The sequence below is a fragment of the Colletotrichum higginsianum genome, chromosome 9, assembly GCF_001672515.1.
Source record: "Colletotrichum higginsianum IMI 349063 chromosome 9, whole genome shotgun sequence".
In the NCBI taxonomy this organism is placed as follows: domain Eukaryota; kingdom Fungi; phylum Ascomycota; class Sordariomycetes; order Glomerellales; family Glomerellaceae; genus Colletotrichum; species Colletotrichum higginsianum.
In genome coordinates, this window is record NC_030961.1 from 1,863,130 (window position 1) to 1,880,790 (window position 17,661).

Genomic DNA, 17,661 nt, shown 5'->3' on the forward strand with positions numbered 1-17,661 from the left:
TTCCAGCTTTTTATTCATTTATTTCGGGACGTGGAATCCACTTCGCCTCCGGTCTCCGGCTGGCGTTCCCCGTCCAGGCACATTCACCACTAGCATCGTGTGTTTGTGCCTTGGCAGGCCCCGGTCGGCCAGAGTCTCTCTGGTTTGAGGTTGACTCATCGTTTACAGTCCCCCGACCCCACTCGTGTCGAGAACCATCTCCGAGTGACTGAGACTCCTTCGTCAAGCGTATGTCATTGTCTCAGTCGAGGCTGTGCAATGTTCGTTTTCCCACCCGCTCGAGGGCATAAACCACTCACTCACTCACCTGCCCAGGGACCACTGGGACCAGCAGCACAAACAACGTCGCAAAAGCAATATTCATCGCTATGCAACTCTCTCAACGAGAAACATGACGCCGGCAGGAGCAAACCGACAGCCATTCCAAGGGAGTCCCAGACCGAGGGCAATCCGAGCCAAGCTCCGTTTTGGCAGGCCGCACGCGGCCGAGACCTCTTGTTTCACCGTCCGCCGGACCCTTTTGCCCGTGCTGTGATCCATCATGACCGAAGAATAGGTGTGGTAATCCGGTCCAAGACGGCACGTCACTGCATTGCGTTATGTCGATGTCGTGCAATATCTGCCAGACCGCCGTCCATCTCTGGACTCTTTGTGCACAGCCCGCTGAAACACACATCGATTCCGAGTGCATCTTTGTGTTGTCATCGTCTCCTCCCATGTTGCGATGCGTACCTGGATGGCGTGGGAGCACAGGTGGGTTGTCCCTCACGCCCGGGTGGGACGGTGGGGGGGGCGGAAGACCTAGACCCTTCGTTCCAGCCGTGCCAGAGTCGTCCGTTTACTGCCTCTGCTTCTCGTAACGAGGGTTCCATTCATTGCGAGGCAAATGTTGTACTGGATATACGATGTACGCTTGATGTCCCCAGGATGGCTCCATCGCGATGTTGTGCGACCGAAACCCCTCCCCTCCAGATCCATCTGCTGCGTCACCGTTTCTCCGTGAATCCCCCCGATACAGGAGGATGTACTCGGCATAGCTTCTTCTGTGGGAACCGAGAGTCTGGACCTTTCGACCATGGCCCTGAAACGACGGATGCTTGCTTTGCTAAGCTCGATCGATGGTCATGGAATTGCGGGTCCATAAAGAGTCTAGATGCTTCACAGGGCTGGAGCAGCAACCGCAACAACAACAACAACTGGGGACCGAAAACCGGAAACCGGAAACAAGTTTGGCAACTAGTGGGTTCTTGTTTGCGACGCGCGCGCCCCTTCTCCCCAGTCCGTCGAATGAATTCCCGGTGACTCTCCCGGGTCCATATTTCCTCACGGCCTGACGGGCTACGGCCTCTCTTGTCGAGCGGGCGCTGTTGTGGTCGGTCCCTTGGATGCGCTGTTCTGGATCGCCGCCGCAGACCGGGGAGAGCCGGCGAGCACAGGCGATTGGGAGGACCGCGGCGGACCACCAACCACCCGGCCGCCGCTCCGAGGGGTGTGTTTCGCAGCTGGTGTGTTCATAGCATTTTACTGGACCCACACACAGATGCAAGCATGTCCTAATCCTCACCCCTCCCCCATTTTGATAGAAAGACACCTTTTGTGCAATCGCACTGCTTTTGCACCGCCTTCGCACACATCTTGTTGCTGGTGCAGGCTTCGTGGAGGAATCATCCTGGGCCCATTCCGCTAAGCAAGAAACCTGCTCGCGATGCCCTCCGGCCAACCCACCCACCCACCTAGTATCCGTACTTGCCTACCGAGTGCAACCGCTAGCTCTCCCCAGGATTCTGGGGCATTCGGAGCAGGGCGGCCTCGAAACGAGCGACGTAGCTGGGGCCGCTGGTGGACGGTGTTTTATTAGTGCTGGGGCCGGCGCCGACCGTGCTGCGAGAGGGATGGAGGACACGGCCGGTCGATCGGTCATCCTGTTCAGACACGTCAAAGGGCTAAGAGGGACTTCGTCAGACAGGCGGCGCTGCTGCCCAAGGCCGGTAGCGTGGTCGATCTTCTCCAGGCACACGCGAAAGCAGAAAAAAAAAAAGAGGAAAAAAAAAAGAAAGGAGGGCCTTGCTTGCCTTCGATCCGGGGGGGTCTTTTTTCGATCTGACAAGGCGCAGTCCGGCGATCTGCTGTCAAGGGGGGGTGATGGAGAGGGGCCTCATGAGAAGTTATTGTGGTGGAAGAATCTCATCGTCAGACTGACTCAAGACTACTGTGAAAAAGGTCTGGGGTGCCTATCTTGCAAGCGCGGATGCGCGCGCACGCAACTTCGCCAGAGAGCAGCCGCCGCCTTGGAGAGGATTTGGCCGTGATCGGGCGGGTGGCATCGACTCTGCGCATACGCCATCGCCAAGATCCTTCGGCCACCGACGTCGTCCTACTCGTTGTCGTCCTCATCCTCGTCTTCGTCGTCTTTGTCTGCCCGATGATCCGGCGCACCCCGCGGCAACGGAGTTGGGTATGCGCACATCGCTGCCGTCCGCGGCCGTGGTCCACGGGGTGCCAGCAAAGGCCGAACTCTGTTTTGCGGGACTGAGGAGCCACCTATCCACCCACCATGACTCCTTTGACTGGGCTGTTGGGACGATCGGCGGGCCGGCCGCTCAATCGCTCGCTAGCAATCCCACGCTTGCACGGCGCTGGCCGCCTGGGATCGCCGAGGCCGAATGCCACCACCGAGCAGGTTTACGGATACCTGTACGTCCAGCTTCCTGCTGTCGCGATGAGGGTGGGTTTCCACGGATATGAGCGCACGGGTTGGAATACCGTGTACGGCAAGTCATCGCCGGGCCGCATGCAATGCGACAACACCACGGCAGTTCAACGCCAACCGGTTGAGGCCTTTTTTCTTCTCCTCTGCTGCAATGCCCTCTCCCTCGATGCCATCGACGCCCATCGCAACAGCAGACTCTGCCGTTGCAGCCCTCGGCGGACGTGCGTCTCCCGGGGTGTCGCGGACAGGGCCGCCAAAGTCTATCGGTGTCGTGCTACGGACCCTGGAATACCATGGAACGTTCAAAGTTAATTTTTTTTATTAGTTTTTTTTTCCCCTTCCCCTCCGCCCGCGCGCGCGCGCGCGCTCGTGGTGGCTTATGGCGATTGCAATCCCGACAATGCGAACGTGTCGGCGCGGTGTCGAGACTTTGGCGATCGAATGTGATAAACCTTTTGGCCCAATCCGTGCATCTCAGTCGATGATCAAACGCTCGATCGGGCCCAGGACCTCTTGTCCTACGCCCTGTTTCGGACGGAATCCTTTCTCGTTGTCGTCTTCTTCGTTATGTAAGATTTGGACTAAATAAAGCACGGTTAGACTTTCGGGAAGGTGAAAAAAGGTTGAATGTCCGTCGAGGCCGGGCGGGCACAGACTCTTTCGACACGAGTCCGCGGTGAAAACTCTGTCATCGCATCTTTTGCGTTTGCCAGGGCATGAAGTTTGTTTCAGAAGCAAAGCCGAAGCTTGAGCTTTTCGGTCGTTTTCGCACCGGACGCCGGCCTCCGGAAGGTTCGCGGAAGGTTCGCGGAAGGTTCGCGGAAGGGGGGGGAGGGAGGGCCACCGTGCAGTGGCGGCGGGCTGCCGGACTGGTCGAGCGGTGCGAACCCGAGAAGGAAGCGAGTTTCCTTGAGAGGTTGGGTGGGTGAGGGTCTGAGTCGTCCGGGTGATGGCTTCCGTCTGCAGGGGACGAGGCGAGGTTGTCTGACCGTCGGGCTCGGTGCTATTGTCAACGGGGTGGGATGCGGGTCGCCGTCGGATGGCCCCACCGTCGGAGAGCGGCCGGGGCCGGAGCACGGCACCGCACGGCTGTCACCATCGTCGTTCGGTGGGGAATCAAGGGCAGTATCTCTGAGGGAGATGTAGACATGAGGCCGATGATTTGGTCGGCATTGGCGACTGGAGTGTACGTTGGCTCAAGAGTCCGTCAGGTCCCAGCAAATTCGGCATCTCACACATCACTGTAGAGTCACAAATCACATCTCTTTTTTTGAATGTCAACGGTAACGGCTCTCTAGGGGAAGGATGACCGCCCAACCCAAAGATGGTACTCCTGTGTACCAACATGTCTCCTCGTCTACTGCACATTGTAGTTGAGCCCTGAAACCTTTGCGAATCCTGAGTTCCCAGAAGGTCTCATATTGAGGAGCAAGATTACCCGGGTTTCCTCAGTGCAATTAGTCAACATGTTTAGCCATGGACAACTTGCAGTAGTAGATGGGGCCTCTGAGCCAAGTCTAGACGTGCGAGAAGGTATATCAAAGAAGCCAAAGATAATCTTTGTGCCAGTGTTTCTCTTTCATTTTGAAGACGAGTAACTTTTATACTCAGTGCTATAACCCACTCGCAAGCTAATCTCAATGAAGCAGCCGAGAAGAATTAGGCAACATTTTCCCTTCTCTCACAGGTGACAGAGAAGCTTCCCATTCATGAGATCTCTCGACTAGAAAATACCTGCAATTAGCCGGACCATAGAGAGAGGGACGAACCTCTGAGCCGAGCTTCTGGCACAAGAATAAGGCCGACTGGAACGGAACTCGCTTCGGCAAGCCAAATTCATAATTTTGCGGTAGAGTACAACAGACAGCTTAACGAGACGATGAAGTAAACATGAAAATAGAACGAGTTAGTATGTGAAAATAATCAGGGGGGCCGAGAGAGAGACAGAGAGACAGAGACTCAGAGGGCAAAGCAGATAACTTACTACATGATTTCCTTGGTCCGGAAATCTAGCTTGGAATGACCTGCTAAAGAGTCGGAGAATGGAATTTAAAAGGTACGTCGGGCTTTTTGTGTATGAAAGTGATCCCGTTGAACACCAGCCAATATACCAGGGAATAATCCGGAGAACCCTGAGGACGGCAAAGACAGCGTCAAGGAGAGATAGAAGCACCTCGAGGGGGGGTATGACGGCGACCAGAAACGAGCACGATATCAGCAAGGGGTGTCCGAACGACAAGAAAGGCTCTCGGGGACCCAAGCCCCTTGGGCAGGCTTCGGGTAGGGAATGGCCAGTTAACGGCGGCGAAAGTCAGGAGTCTCCCTGAACTGCCTAGGGACGACTTGGTAAAGAGCTATTGGATACTAAGATCAAAAATATGAACGTTGTCATGCCATCCAAAGTAGATTCGACAAGCAGGCCTTCAGGTGAAAGAATCGGGCACCTGGAACTAGTTATCCACGATTTTACCAATGGAACGAGTTACGAACCCCTCGAGACTATTGAAAAAGAAGAGATCTTATGCGAGGAGAAACAGGCACTGCCATCGACGGGCATGTTTCTGCTTGGGTTGTGGGTCTTCACACACCGGCGGTAACCATTGCTGCCAACAAGCCGATGTGACGTACTGTGGGCGACCGCTGATAACTTCGGGCTTCGTGGCCTTTTGTATCGATCGATATTGGCTAATCCTTGTGGCCAGACGACGGCAGTCCCGCCGGGTGAATATTTGCAGATTGTGCAGATACCTGCAAGCGACAGGTTGACCGAGTCTCGAGACAGCAGCGGCGCAATCTCTTTGGCACAAGAAGCGCAAGTGGGCTAGCTATCATTTCTCTAACTTGCGGACTCGGGTTTTCGGTTGCCTATTGAGAACGCTTGGAATTGAAAAAGACTTCTCAAACGTCCTACGGTCCTTTAGAAGCTGCCAAGTGGGGTGTGAGCAGTGCTTTTGGTCACGCGACCACTTCTGAAGATGCCGGATTATAGAGTGAAAATGATAAATAACTCTCAATGCTAACCTGTTTCTGCTTGTTTCTTAGTCCCCATGTTCATGCGAATGTTGTCTGAATGGCTCGGTATGCCTCTGGCGCTAGCCGTATACCAATACCTGGCATGGCAGTGGGCAATATCTCTTCAAAAGGCAGTCATGAAGATGGTACAAGTCAATCTACGCAGCTGTTTCCAGTTCGAGATCAGTCCTGGATACTCAGCCAACAGCAATTCGAGATAGTCGGTCGGCCTGCTTGGAATCCGATAATTCATTGTCAGGCGTATAAAGTCTTGCTAAACACCCTCCACCAAGCCAGGGTGTTTGGAAATGGGGAAGATAGTATTCTCTTCGAGAAAGACCTAATTCCATAGCTTTGACAGTGAGCTAAGAAGGATTAGACTGATGGCTACTCTCGTGAAAGTCACGGACTGATGTTACTGTCTTATTCGACTTTATGTTACTCAAGTAACCATATTCCTCTATATCCAGCCTCTTAGTAACACTTATCCCTTAACTTCCTGTTTGTAGGTAAGTAGAATACTTGTTTTGTTCTCAGTTACTTCTTATATGACGACAAACAAACACAATTGTAGCAACTAAGAACTCTACAGGCTTTATGTTAGTTTATTTATAGCAGCATTCCATATGTAGATAAAAAGGCTAACATGCCCTATGAATTACATCACACTGTACAATTCTACTGCAAGGAAACAAATTGGCTAGACTAGGAAGAACTTATAGCCCTGTAATGGTCCAGTACATAATAACACCATAGGCAACATGTTGAACACTGTTGACTTTAAGAAAGATTGTGTAAGGCTCCTCAGGTGGCAAAGACAAGTCCAGTCTGAACAGGAAGGCAAAGAGATCAGGTGTTGTGTGATATTGATGTCCACCTTTGATACTCTTGAGGAGGTGAAAATCACCGCTCTAGGTGAATTACACCTCACTGGTGGTCTATGAAGACTTGTCTGGATGACATATTCACAGCTCCCTGTACTTTCGGCCGCCACGACCACCCTAGCCCTCCACTGCATCCTCTACGACACGACCACCTGCCAAGGCTTGACCAGTCCTTCGTCTCCCGTAGTGACCAGCATCTCCTCGACGCCCTTGTTCTCAGTTCCAGCGTCGTACCTCTTGCACCAAGTGATGTGGTTGATCTCGTACGGGCCGTGGGCGGTTGGCACCTCCGCCACGACACGCCACGTGCTCGATCCCGCTGCCGCCACGGTCGCGCTCTCTCCGCTCGTGGCAGCCGCTTCCGTATCGCTCGTCTTGCAGTCTTCCCGATATACTGCAATGAGGCTGTCGCTTCCCGTGCTGGCAACCATGCCGGACGTCGCGCTCCACGTCACCGAGTAGATGTCTCGCGTATGCACCTTGGGCAGGACAGCCGTGCACACCCACTCCTCCCGCAGCGACCTTCGCATCGTGTTGGGGATGCCGCCCAGGCCGCCTCGAAAGGCTGCCCCAGGCCCTTCATCCTCCTCGTCCTCAACCTTCAGGCTCCATATCCGTATCGTCTGGTCTGCCGAGTAACTGAGCAGTCGCGGGAAGCCGCCGTCCTCCCTCGGCTTCTGCTCCCATTGCACGCCCCAGACGGTGCTCTCATGGCCTTCAAGCACCGCCACACACACCCACTCGCCATCGCCGTCCTCGCGCCATACGCGGACCGTGTTGTCGTAGCTCGCGCTCGCGAGGACGTCGGCGCTGTACCGTCGGCGTGAGTTCCTTCCAGGCACGTCCGGGCACCAGGCGATGCCCTTCATGTCACCGTTGTGCTCGTTCAGCACGGCGACCGTCTCCCACTCGTCGTCACCCTCGGTGGCGCCCACGTCCTCCCATATCCAGACGGTCTGATCTCTACTGCAAGTGGCGAGATACGCACCCGACGGGGCGAAGGAGACGCCTTTGATCTCCGAGTCGTGGCCCTCGAGAACCAGCGTAAACTCCCAGTCCGTATCGCCGTCGCTGCCGTCGGTGGCACGCCTCTTCGCCGCGCCGCTGAGGTCGATCTCGAGGGGCTCCGGGGCGGAAACGTCGTCGCCGCCCGCGAACGGAAGTTCACCGTCCCAACGCCAAAGGCCGGCGGTAGAGTCGAAGCTGCCGGTGACGAGGCAAAGCTGTTGGGGAGGGAGGTTCGGCTTCCAGGTGACCGAGCGAATGGACCGTGTGTGGCCGCCGGTCAGGGTGCTGTGGGAGGAGAGAGTGGACAGAGAAAAGATCTTGACCGATTTGGAGTAGGCGGTCGCGATGAGCGGGAGTGTCGGATGGGGTACGGAACACCACGCGCGCTCGTAAAGGTCGGGTGTGAAGGGCGTGAGCGGGAGCACTTGGACCGCCGAAGACGGCGCCTCTGTCGACGGAGGCATTTCGATGGCGGGGTTGTTCCTGGGGAGCGCAGGGAAGGGGGGATTTCGATTATGGTGTTCGGTCGCAAAAAAAGGATTCGCCAAGATCGGATCAATCGGAAGGGAACAGGCCAAATCTTGCAAGAAGCAGTCGGAAAAGAGTGGTAGCCGATCTGGAGATGTAGGACCGTCAATGTCGAGTTGAAAGTTGCTCGAGAAGGTCCGCCGCATGTGGGGTAGGGATGCGATAACCAGTGATGCAATTACCTAGGTATCGTACGCGCTCCACCCACGGTCGCTGTGTAATCTTTTTCTTCTTTTCTTCTGCTATTTTTTTTTTTTTGCAGCAATGGAGGGGCAACTGCCCCGCGTTCGGGGCCTCTCTGGGCATCTTGTCTGGGCTCGGGCAATTGTTCTTCCAGTATGGGCACCTCCGGTCCCGGGAACCCGGCCCCACTACACGGTCTCTGCTTCACCGGGACCCATTCTACCGAACCCCCTTGCATTGACTCTCGGCATATCCTCCTCGAAAGAGCAAAGCATATACATCACCACCGACAAACGTACATCTTGGACTCGACAAAGTACCGCCAACGACCCATCCCGATAGGGGCTCAAATAGCGCTCCGTGCCCCCCCCCCCCCCCCCCCCCCCCCTGGGTTCAATTGAATCAGTTCATCGCGATGGGGGCTTGGTCGTGCAATGGAAGACCAGTCTCATACAAATGAGTCTAAGACCTGTGGCACTTGGAACACCAACACAATCCAACAGGAAAGATGAACCAAGTGGGACCAGTGACATCTGAAACTCCACGGTTTAATTTACCCTTCCTGTGACGCCCTTTGTGTGTGTTACGCACAACAAGGAACAAGCTTTTGCGACATTGCCGTGGCTGCATCGCCAGCTACTCATGGTGAGACGAGAAAGCCAACGTGGACGGCAGCCATCGCATACAGACTCTTTGTCATTTTCTTTTCCTCCCCCGTCGCCTCACTGAGTGGCAGTCGAGGGTTGCCGGACCACTGGGCTTCGTACCACGTCGTCAGCACTCACCGGGCCGGACGGGCGACAGACGGACAGGTTTCTTGCCTCGGCTTGGGTCTATGCCTGGCTTCCGCGGTCGACCCAGATTGCCAGCCGTTGGGACAACCCCGAGTCGGACAAAGCGGCCATGTCTCCACCATCAAAGATGAGCGACGGCCCGTTGTTTGAGATGTCGAAGAGAACCGCCCGCTGTCTCTCACAATGGTGTTTCAAGGCTAACGTGTGTGGTCAGGGAAACAAGCGCTGTCAAGATATTCGCTAGTCGTTCAGGTCTGTCAGCCCGCCAGCCCAGAAACACACCAGTCAGCAGCCAAAGGTTTGCTGGCGCACCGACTTGTCCGTGTTGCGGCGCTGGTCAGCTGTCGTCTGGTGTAAGCTGGAAGAGAGGGAAGGGATTGATGGGACATGGGCTCGCGCGACATATGATCGTTCAGATGACTGGAGCGTCCGAACCATCCTGCGTACCGTTTACCAGTCAGAATCAGACCTCGCGCTTGCCTGTCACTAGTTCAGGGGGTCGGTCGGTCGGTAGACTCTCTTGAGGGGCCCTACGAACCTATGTACAAACGACGATGGAGGGGAGAGGCGACAGGGTCCCAGAATCGTATTGAGCAACAGTCGCTCGTCCACTTCGCGCCTCCGGTTCGCCCTCATCCATGTCTGGTTGGCCATCTTCCAAGTCTGAACAAATAGCATTAGGACGGCGAAAACTCTTCGGCTTAATTGGGCTAGAGAAGAGAGCCATGGTGCACCCACAGAACGCCTGGAAACACCCACCATCGCCTCTATCCCCGAAGCTAGTGCAACTAGACTGGATTGTCCAAAACACCAGCGCCGACAGACCCCTTCAGGCTCAGGGAAATGAGGACCATACAAGCATCATAGCCACATGGCATGAGGGGGGGGGCCTTTCGGTATTGTTTTGGCTTCTTTCCCTGCCGAGTGGCGTGCCCTCACCGTTTCGCAAAAGAAAGGAAGAAACACATCTATGGCGTTCTGGAATGAGCGTCATGAAGAAGTAAAGCAAATCGAAACCTCTGGAGACGACACCTTGATGCTTTACCAAGCCTTCATCGATCGACCGGGTGGACCCCAGTCTGTCCGTCACAGCAGGATAGTCCCTCGGCGCAACCGGCCGGTCAGCGGATGCTGCTTGCCTGGAAGCGGACGTCTGCGTTCCAAGGCTCTGTGTCATCGACCCTCACGGCTTGTCTCCGTTCCGTGTCCAATTCGTCGCTCCAAAAACAGCAATAGGCAAGACCAGCGTGGAAAAGTGTGATTATGTCAGGAGGCAGGCAGGCAGCACAGCGCAAGCAGCCAGCCGCCAGCGAGGGAAAAAAGGCGGCCCGCCGCCCATCTGCTGGTCTCGCGGCCCTTTTGTCTGACGAGGAGGAGCTGAACCGCCAACCGAGACATTGGATTCAGTGCGTCCTTCTGGACGACTCTGTACGCCGTGTCATCCGTCACGCTCGTTGCTTTTCCTTCGTCCCCCTAATGGATACACTCCAATGTAGTTCCGGTTCCGTGACGGCCACATGGGCATAGGGGATGGCCGGGCGGATACCAACAAACCATAGAATGCCCTTCGGCGCGACCGTGACGACGGCCCGGAGGACTGGGTCGCTCGGTTTGCCGGCGAGGATAAGTCGGTCGATGGGCTTGTTTGGGGCAAGTGGGACGATCTACCGCCCGAATGGTCCGACTGACGATTGTTTTGGGATTACCGACAGCAGAATCTCGCCACCCGGGGAAGCCATCATCATCGCCTTTCATCGTTAGCCCTGGTGAAGGGCGAGTGAGGCCACTTCGAGTCAGGTAGGCCGCGGGCAATTTGATTCTAGGGAGGGGAGAGGTGTTCAGAGCACAATGCACACTTTCTCTGGCTTCGCAAACCATATCCTGTGGACATCTGCTCCCTTGGCTGGACCGACAACCTCTTCGTTCGGAGGCTCTGGCGTTTCCCCAGAGCCAGGGTCGGGGGGGGGGGGGGGGGGGGGGGCATGGCGTCTCTAGGTACAGGAGATGATGCACCCCTTGCTCTCGCGCGCTGCATGTGTCGAGCAGCCCTGTGCGTCGCCGGGAAGATGCACACTCGACTGGAGGATGGCCAAATTTGCATCTGTGGCGCTCGCTAGCTTGTAGCTTGTGGGCGATACCCATCCGTGCCACACACACACACACACGCACACATACACGCACACAGACACACAGACACAAGGAAATAGAAATGGCCCAGCAGGGGGCGTTGCTTTCCCTCCTGTCAACCCGAGAAAACACCACAAGAAGGCAACAAGAGGGGGGCGGCGGCGGCGGCGGCGCATACCCACAGATAAGACCTTGAAGTCTCGACTCGATTCGGGCTGGTTGAAAACGGATTATGGAAAGAAACCAGAACCCCGACATGGCCGGTCCTGGCAGTCGAAACCCATACGCATCGGGGTTAGCATTGGACGTGCCGGGGGCGCATACCCAAGGCAGGAGGACAGTACCGCGTTTGGCTGACCGTCAGAGGTCGTCTTGGTCTTTCCAATGAAGGTTTTTGTTGGCTTGGAATAGATACTGAGTGAGATACGTGGCCAAGGTGGTCCCTCTTCAAATCGCTTAGGTAGGTACAAAGTTTGAGGAGGAATTAAAACCCCCCCCAGTCAGTAGAAAACGTAGTATAAGTGCCGTGCCGTGCCTAGCAATGGAGACTGTACAATGGTATCTGTGGTAACGAGAAACGCACTTGGGATACGACACGTCGTGCTTATTGTCGATGGGGCAGACCGTAATGTAGGTAGAAATCAGGGGGGATGCCGCTTCGGGTCCAGCTGAAAAGCCCAGGCCTGGTGAGGTGAGCATTGCGGGAAACAAAAAGAAACGAATGCAGGATAAGCGAAGGGCCATCGGCCGGAAAGCTTCACTGTCGCTCACAGATTTGCATCTTGATGAACGAATGAACTTACTGGATGTCTTTCCTTTCCCGAGGAACCCCCCCTCCCTCTTCCCCCTGGTGTCCGTTCGCAGGGATGAGCGCAGATCATGCATCCATCCATGTGCATCTCATCTCGTCCAAAAATCCGACCCTAGGAGGCTCAGACTCCCGTCCGAAGCATATGCGAACAGCCTGTTCGTGGTCGGGTGTCCTTGGATGGTCCGAATGCATCACCAAAGAGAGGATTGGTGGGTGTCCCCCCCCGGATTCCTTCATTTTCGGCAGTAGCCAGAGTCTACTGCTGCGCCTCTCGACCTCTCTTGTCTGTTCTCGTGCGGTTTCTCGCCTCCGGGTTGGTCTGCAGCGGGGAACGGCGCCGAGACCAGCAGCATTCCTGGAATCCTGAGCCAACCGTTGCTCGAGCGCGAACAGCCGTGGCGTCGGGGCTAGGTGCTTAGGCGGCGCCTCCAGTAGAAGTCGCCAAAAAAAACCACCCAAAAGTCATTCATTGTCGAACAAGACCTGCAGGCATGCCGCCCTTTCCAGCATCATCGAGGGCGGTCGATGACGGGCCCATCACTCCCTTGATCCTACTCCGTGTCTCTCAAGTTGCTGCTATTGCTGGTCAGCCTATGCCCGTCGGCGGTGGCGATCCGGGTTTGGTTTTGGCTCGTGTCTTGCTCGTCCTGCGTGTCTACGACATTTGCCATGACGGCGACTGGCTGCAACTGAACCGCACCCAGCTCCCTGCGCTAGGCTAGCCGGAAGTGGTTGGGTTTCGTTTCTTTTCCCTGTGTTTCATTCATCCATTCATTCGTGGGGGGGGGATATGGAACAGGGAGGTTGTGCAGACGTTGAACTTCTGTCTCTTCTGTCTCTTCTGTCAAATTCCTCACCCAAGTCGCACCAGTCGTAGCAGATTTAGTCGAGTGCTTCTTTCTTCCGGACCGGACCAGGGAACAAACAAGCCAATCTCAGGACACGCCGCTACTGCGAACAATTATAAATCTCTTTTTCGGCGCTAGGCCGTCGCGACACCAGCAGGTGACCAAAAGATCGTGGGCCCGAGCTGGACGAGGGCGAAAGAGAGAGAGAGAGAGAGAGAGAGAGAGAGGAAAGGAGGGAGGGAGATGGATAGTCGCCGGCCTTGGGAGAGAACTAGCCGCATGGGAAAAGAGGCTTGTCCTGTCTGATCTTGATCGGCTCGGATGCTCGTTACCGAAAACCACCACCACTCACCCCCCTCGACCTGATCGAGTCCATCAGCTCAGGCGTGCCCAGGAACACCCGGCTCTTGGCCAGGCGCGGCATAGGCCCGTCTATTAGGTCTCCAGCAACCCTTCCTGACTTGCTGTGGAGTAGCCTCATCACTAGGTGACGGTTGTCGCGTCCGCTAAGGGTAAAGGAAGGTGGGAAACCATTTTCTCAGCTAGACCCTTCGTGACAGCCACCCTCCGAGGCCAGTGAGGATACTTGGCAAAAGGCTGCGCCCAGCGTCTCCGAGAGTCCCGTACCGCCACCCTCTCTGTCTCACTTTGACAGACACCCTGAATGATATGTCCTGGATAGACCCCCCGTCTTCCTTGAGGAATCACGCCCTCCCCTTGATTCCCTTTAACTTGGTCAACGGCCTCCCCATTCCCCGACTTGCCACGCGAGTCCAAAGATATATATCAACAAGCCGGCCGAACTTCGCGAACCGAGAGTGTGTATGAGAGGAAGAAAGTGAAGCGAGAGAGAAAGAGAAGAGAGAAGGAAAGAAAAAGAGAGACATTCGAGAACGACAGACACTATCCTGGGTGGCCCATCCCAGTCAGTTGCCGCCAACATGTCCGCCGCAACAATGGAAGCACTGTTCGACAGGTATCATGGGCATGTGGTCCCAAGAGCCTTCAATGGCGGCTTCATCACGCTCAGCTTCGCCGTCAGTCTGATCGGCGCAGCATCCACCCTCGAGCTGCTGAACAGGCGAACTTCGCCCAAAGGCAAATTCAACCAGTACGCGGTGATCCCTCGACAACCACTCCGCGGCGTCTTTTGGCTAACGCTCGTCGGGACAGTCTCCTCCTAGTCAGTTCCGCCGTCACGATGGGCGGCATCGCAATTTGGTGCATGGTGAGTCGGGTTTCCCTGCAGACCCGCTTGTTGTATTCGCTGACACGTCCCGTCTTTCTCTCTCAGCATTTCATCGGTAATCGAGCCATCGACTTGGGCAATGGAGAACCCGAGCTGCAGATTGCGTATTCGAGCGGCTTCACGGCCTTATCCTTCTTCGTCCCCATCGCCGTGCTCCTCGCCGCATTCGTCGCCGTCGGTATCAACAACACCGTGTCCTGGTGGCGGGTTTGTATTGGAGGCGTCCTGGCCGGTGCCGCTATCTGCGGGATGCATTATCTCGGCAACAACTCCATCGACAACTACATCTGCATCTACAACCCGATCAACGTCGTTGGCGCAGCCCTCATCGCCGTTGCCGCCAGCATCGTCGCCCTCGCCCTCTTCTTCGTCTTCCGGGCGGCGTGGACTACGTCCTGGTGGAAGCGCGCCGCGTGCTCCGTCGTCTTGGCCGGTGCGGTCTCGGGTATGCATTGGTGCGCTGCCACCGGCACAGAGTACGAGCTTGTACGTCTCAACACCGGGAGCAACGAGCTGTCCCGTAACACCACCGTCATTGTCGTTATTTGCCTGGTAGGTTTAGCGAACGCTGCTGTCTCCGAGGCGATCATATCATAGCGGCTAACATGTCGACAGTCGATTGGCGCTTGTTTCGTCATGGGCGGAACGGCCATTTACACCGCCCGCATCATGAGACGCTATGCCAGCAAGGCCCAGCAGGTGGTTATCGCGGCGGCGGTGTTCGACAAGCACAACCGTATCCTTGTCAACCCGGACGGTCTGATCCCGACGGAGAAGATCACCGACACGTTCCTCGAGAAGAATGCCAGCGACACCTTTAGCATTGCCCATCCCCTCTTTCTGTGGATGTTCCAGGCGTCGCGGAACTGGTCGGGCATCTCGACGCTCGTCGGCGGCATGTCGAACCACCTGGCCCACCTCCCGAGGCGTGGTCGCGACCGTGATTCCCGCGCCGGCATTCAGCTCATCAATGAGCACGGCGAGCTCATCGAGAACTACGACGTCATCTTCCGCGAGCTCTTCTGCGTCGCCGCCGCCGGCCTAGCCGAGAAGATGAAGGAGCATCTGACATCTGTTGGATTGCTCTGGGACGAGATCCTGCCCACCGGTGCCAGCGGAGAACGGCCCGGGCACGGATCGAGCAGCCAACAAGATAGCCCTGCCGTGAGGCCCGACGGGACAACGAGAAAGGTTGAGGCATCCAGCACCACGGCCGATCTCGCGGAGAAGGGCATCGGTCGTCGGAAGAATCACGAGTTCGGCCGTGGGGCTCTCATGTTCCTGGTCCGACGAGTGCAGACGGACCGTGAGACCGAGAGGCTAGAGGCGGCCGGCTACCGTTTCGCAGAGCTCCGCCAGGTCAGCAACATCATCGTGTCCAGCATGCAGATCAAGTCGGCCGACTTCGAGTCCAAGCTACACAACATGGCCGCGTACGCCAACGAAAACAACCAGCTCGAGCCCGGGGTGCACATGGGATTCTTTGGCATCCGCGCCCGTGTTGGCAGCTACGGGTTCGACGTCGCCGTCCGCAAGGGCGCCCGGCACCTGCTGCCCAGCGTGCAGATGCCTATTGACCGCATCGAGCAGTGGCATCTGGATTTCCTCCGACAGCTCGACCGACTGACGGCCCTCGGCATGAGCAGAAGGATTGCCTCCCTGAGCAACGTGGGCACAAGAGAGGCGCACTTCGCGGCTCAGTTGACAGACAGCCTCGACGCATTGCGGACCTGGATCGATGACCCCATTCTCAACGAAGCCATCCTCACCAGCACCGTTGTCACGCTACCGGCGAACCATGCCCCTGGCGATGCGGCGCCGCCTCAGCCGACAAGCCTGATTGCTTTCCGCTTGGTTATCCCGATCCACGTCAACGTCACCAGTTCCAAGTGCGAGTTCATCCCATTGAACTTCTTCAAGGTTCATCAGCTCGTCGGCCGCCACGCGTCGCGGAATCTTGCCTTTACGCAGTCGGTGCACCGCGAGCTGGCGCCGGTCCTCCAGTCCGTTCCTCCTCTCGAGAAGCCGACGCCGGCAAAACACAGTGACAAACAATCGCGCCTGTCATCACGTATTCATAGGTTTGGTAAACTGAGCCCGTCGCACCCGGTTGACTCGGAAGGGAACCCGATCCCCACAGTCCTCGGACGCGCTTCGTCGGCGACAAACTCAAACGAATCAAGCTCAACTCTCAAGCTCTGGTCGGGACGTCGCGATAGCGACGCCCTCTCGCCGGGAACTTCGAGCTTTGAAGCAGCTCCTCCGGCGTACACAAACCACGAGGCGGGTAACCAGTCAACGCCCTTTGGTGGCATCATGGTGTCGGAGGAGATCCGAGTCGAGGTCTCCAACGCCGACGATGTTGCGCACCCGGTGGCTCACGAAGCGACGATATCGCATCGGCGGACGCCGACGATGATGACCAGACGAGCAAGCGACAGCACCGGAAACATGGTCGGTGAGCAGGCGGGGACGGCGACGGAAGAGGGGCGTAGCAACGGCGGCGGTGGCGGCGGCGGCGGCGGCATCGAGATGCGGACGCTGCAGGTGGCCGAGGTAAGAACCAAAGTTCATACCGGCGGAGCGACTCAGACGTCGAACGTGGAGGCGGAGAGAGAGAATGAGGCGCCGACGTTCGTGGACGAGCTGTTTGCAATTGCCATTGAGAACCGGTAAACGTGCCTTTGGGGCGGGTTGTTGGGCTTAGGCGTAATGTTGCTCAGGATTTGGGTTCATTTGTGATACGTTGGATGGCGGAAGCATGAATAGATACCCGGAATTACACTGGATAGGCGATTGGTAGGCGGCAAATGTGAAAGCGTAATCTTTCGATGCTATGCTGGCACATGTATCTTGGTGTCTGTCTTGGTCATGTATCGTGAGGAAAGCATGAGTATCGTACCTCAGTGAAATACAAGTATCAGGAACAGCAATGGTTGCCCGCCCGTGCATCAGGTCGTTATGCATATAACAGCTCGTTTATGAATCAAAAGATTTAGGCCTACTTTACCATGGCTCCAAGCACTGTTTAGATGCATGGCCCACATCCCAATCCGGGCCTACCAATGACGTCAAGTATTGCCGGATCGGGCATGTCTGGAAGTACAAGTAAGCATGGACATGGGACTAAACAGGGGGCCCTTGAATGTGTCCAGTAGAGATGGAGATGTGGTTATTGATATGGATGGTGTCTCTTCGCTTGATCACGAACTCTCCGGTAGTGACAGATGGAGTAGCTCGGGCAATCCAGTACGAGCGGTACGGTGTTGAGAAGTTGGGGTGGCCTAGGGCGCACTTTCTTTCCCATTTGGCTTCTGGACGAATGCGCCTGTAGCAATACAGATATGGAAGCGTGCCCTCCACCTCGTGTGTGAGACTTGGAAACTGAATAAATAAACACGCTCATTATCGTCCTCATTCTATCCGCTGCAACCCACATTGCTCTGTTACCCGGGCTGGCAAAAGGTTGGGGAGATTTTAGTCGACCTCTTCAGGGTGTTCCTGCTA

General features: G+C 56.2%; 6 protein-coding genes across 6 annotated transcripts; 4 read left to right on the forward strand and 2 right to left on the reverse strand.

Annotated features, from left to right (window-relative positions):
- Positions 1-2,554: 2,554 nt before the first annotated feature.
- Positions 2,555-3,022, forward strand: CH63R_12801 (uncharacterized protein; the record flags this gene model as incomplete). Its single annotated transcript, XM_018307775.1, has 1 exon — positions 2,555-3,022. One exon carries the CDS (start codon positions 2,555-2,557, stop codon positions 3,020-3,022), a length of 468 nt encoding a protein of 155 aa, XP_018152192.1.
- A 3,721-nt stretch (positions 3,023-6,743) lies between these two features.
- On the reverse strand, positions 6,744-8,078 carry CH63R_12802 (putative cytosolic iron-sulfur protein assembly protein 1; the record flags this gene model as incomplete). The annotated part of the gene is made up of 1 exon (XM_018307776.1): positions 6,744-8,078. One exon carries the CDS (start codon positions 8,076-8,078, stop codon positions 6,744-6,746), a length of 1,335 nt encoding a protein of 444 aa, XP_018152193.1.
- Positions 8,079-9,158: 1,080 nt separating this feature from the next.
- On the reverse strand, positions 9,159-9,773 carry CH63R_12803 (uncharacterized protein; the record flags this gene model as incomplete). The annotated part of the gene is made up of 3 exons (XM_018307777.1): positions 9,159-9,290; positions 9,432-9,477; positions 9,658-9,773. 3 exons carry the CDS (start codon positions 9,771-9,773, stop codon positions 9,159-9,161), a joined length of 294 nt encoding a protein of 97 aa, XP_018152194.1.
- Positions 9,774-10,382: 609 nt separating this feature from the next.
- CH63R_12804 (uncharacterized protein) lies at positions 10,383-10,807 on the forward strand (the record flags this gene model as incomplete). Its single annotated transcript, XM_018307778.1, has 2 exons — positions 10,383-10,547; positions 10,679-10,807. 2 exons carry the CDS (start codon positions 10,383-10,385, stop codon positions 10,805-10,807), a joined length of 294 nt encoding a protein of 97 aa, XP_018152195.1.
- Positions 10,808-12,548: 1,741 nt separating this feature from the next.
- On the forward strand, positions 12,549-12,779 carry CH63R_12805 (uncharacterized protein; the record flags this gene model as incomplete). Its single annotated transcript, XM_018307779.1, has 1 exon — positions 12,549-12,779. The coding sequence occupies one exon, from the start codon at positions 12,549-12,551 to the stop codon at positions 12,777-12,779; it is 231 nt and encodes a 76-aa protein (XP_018152196.1).
- Positions 12,780-13,846: 1,067 nt separating this feature from the next.
- CH63R_12806 (Mhyt domain signaling) lies at positions 13,847-16,830 on the forward strand (the record flags this gene model as incomplete). The annotated part of the gene is made up of 3 exons (XM_018307780.1): positions 13,847-14,016; positions 14,079-14,706; positions 14,770-16,830. 3 exons carry the CDS (start codon positions 13,847-13,849, stop codon positions 16,828-16,830), a joined length of 2,859 nt encoding a protein of 952 aa, XP_018152197.1.
- Between the last annotated feature and the right edge of the window lie 831 nt (positions 16,831-17,661).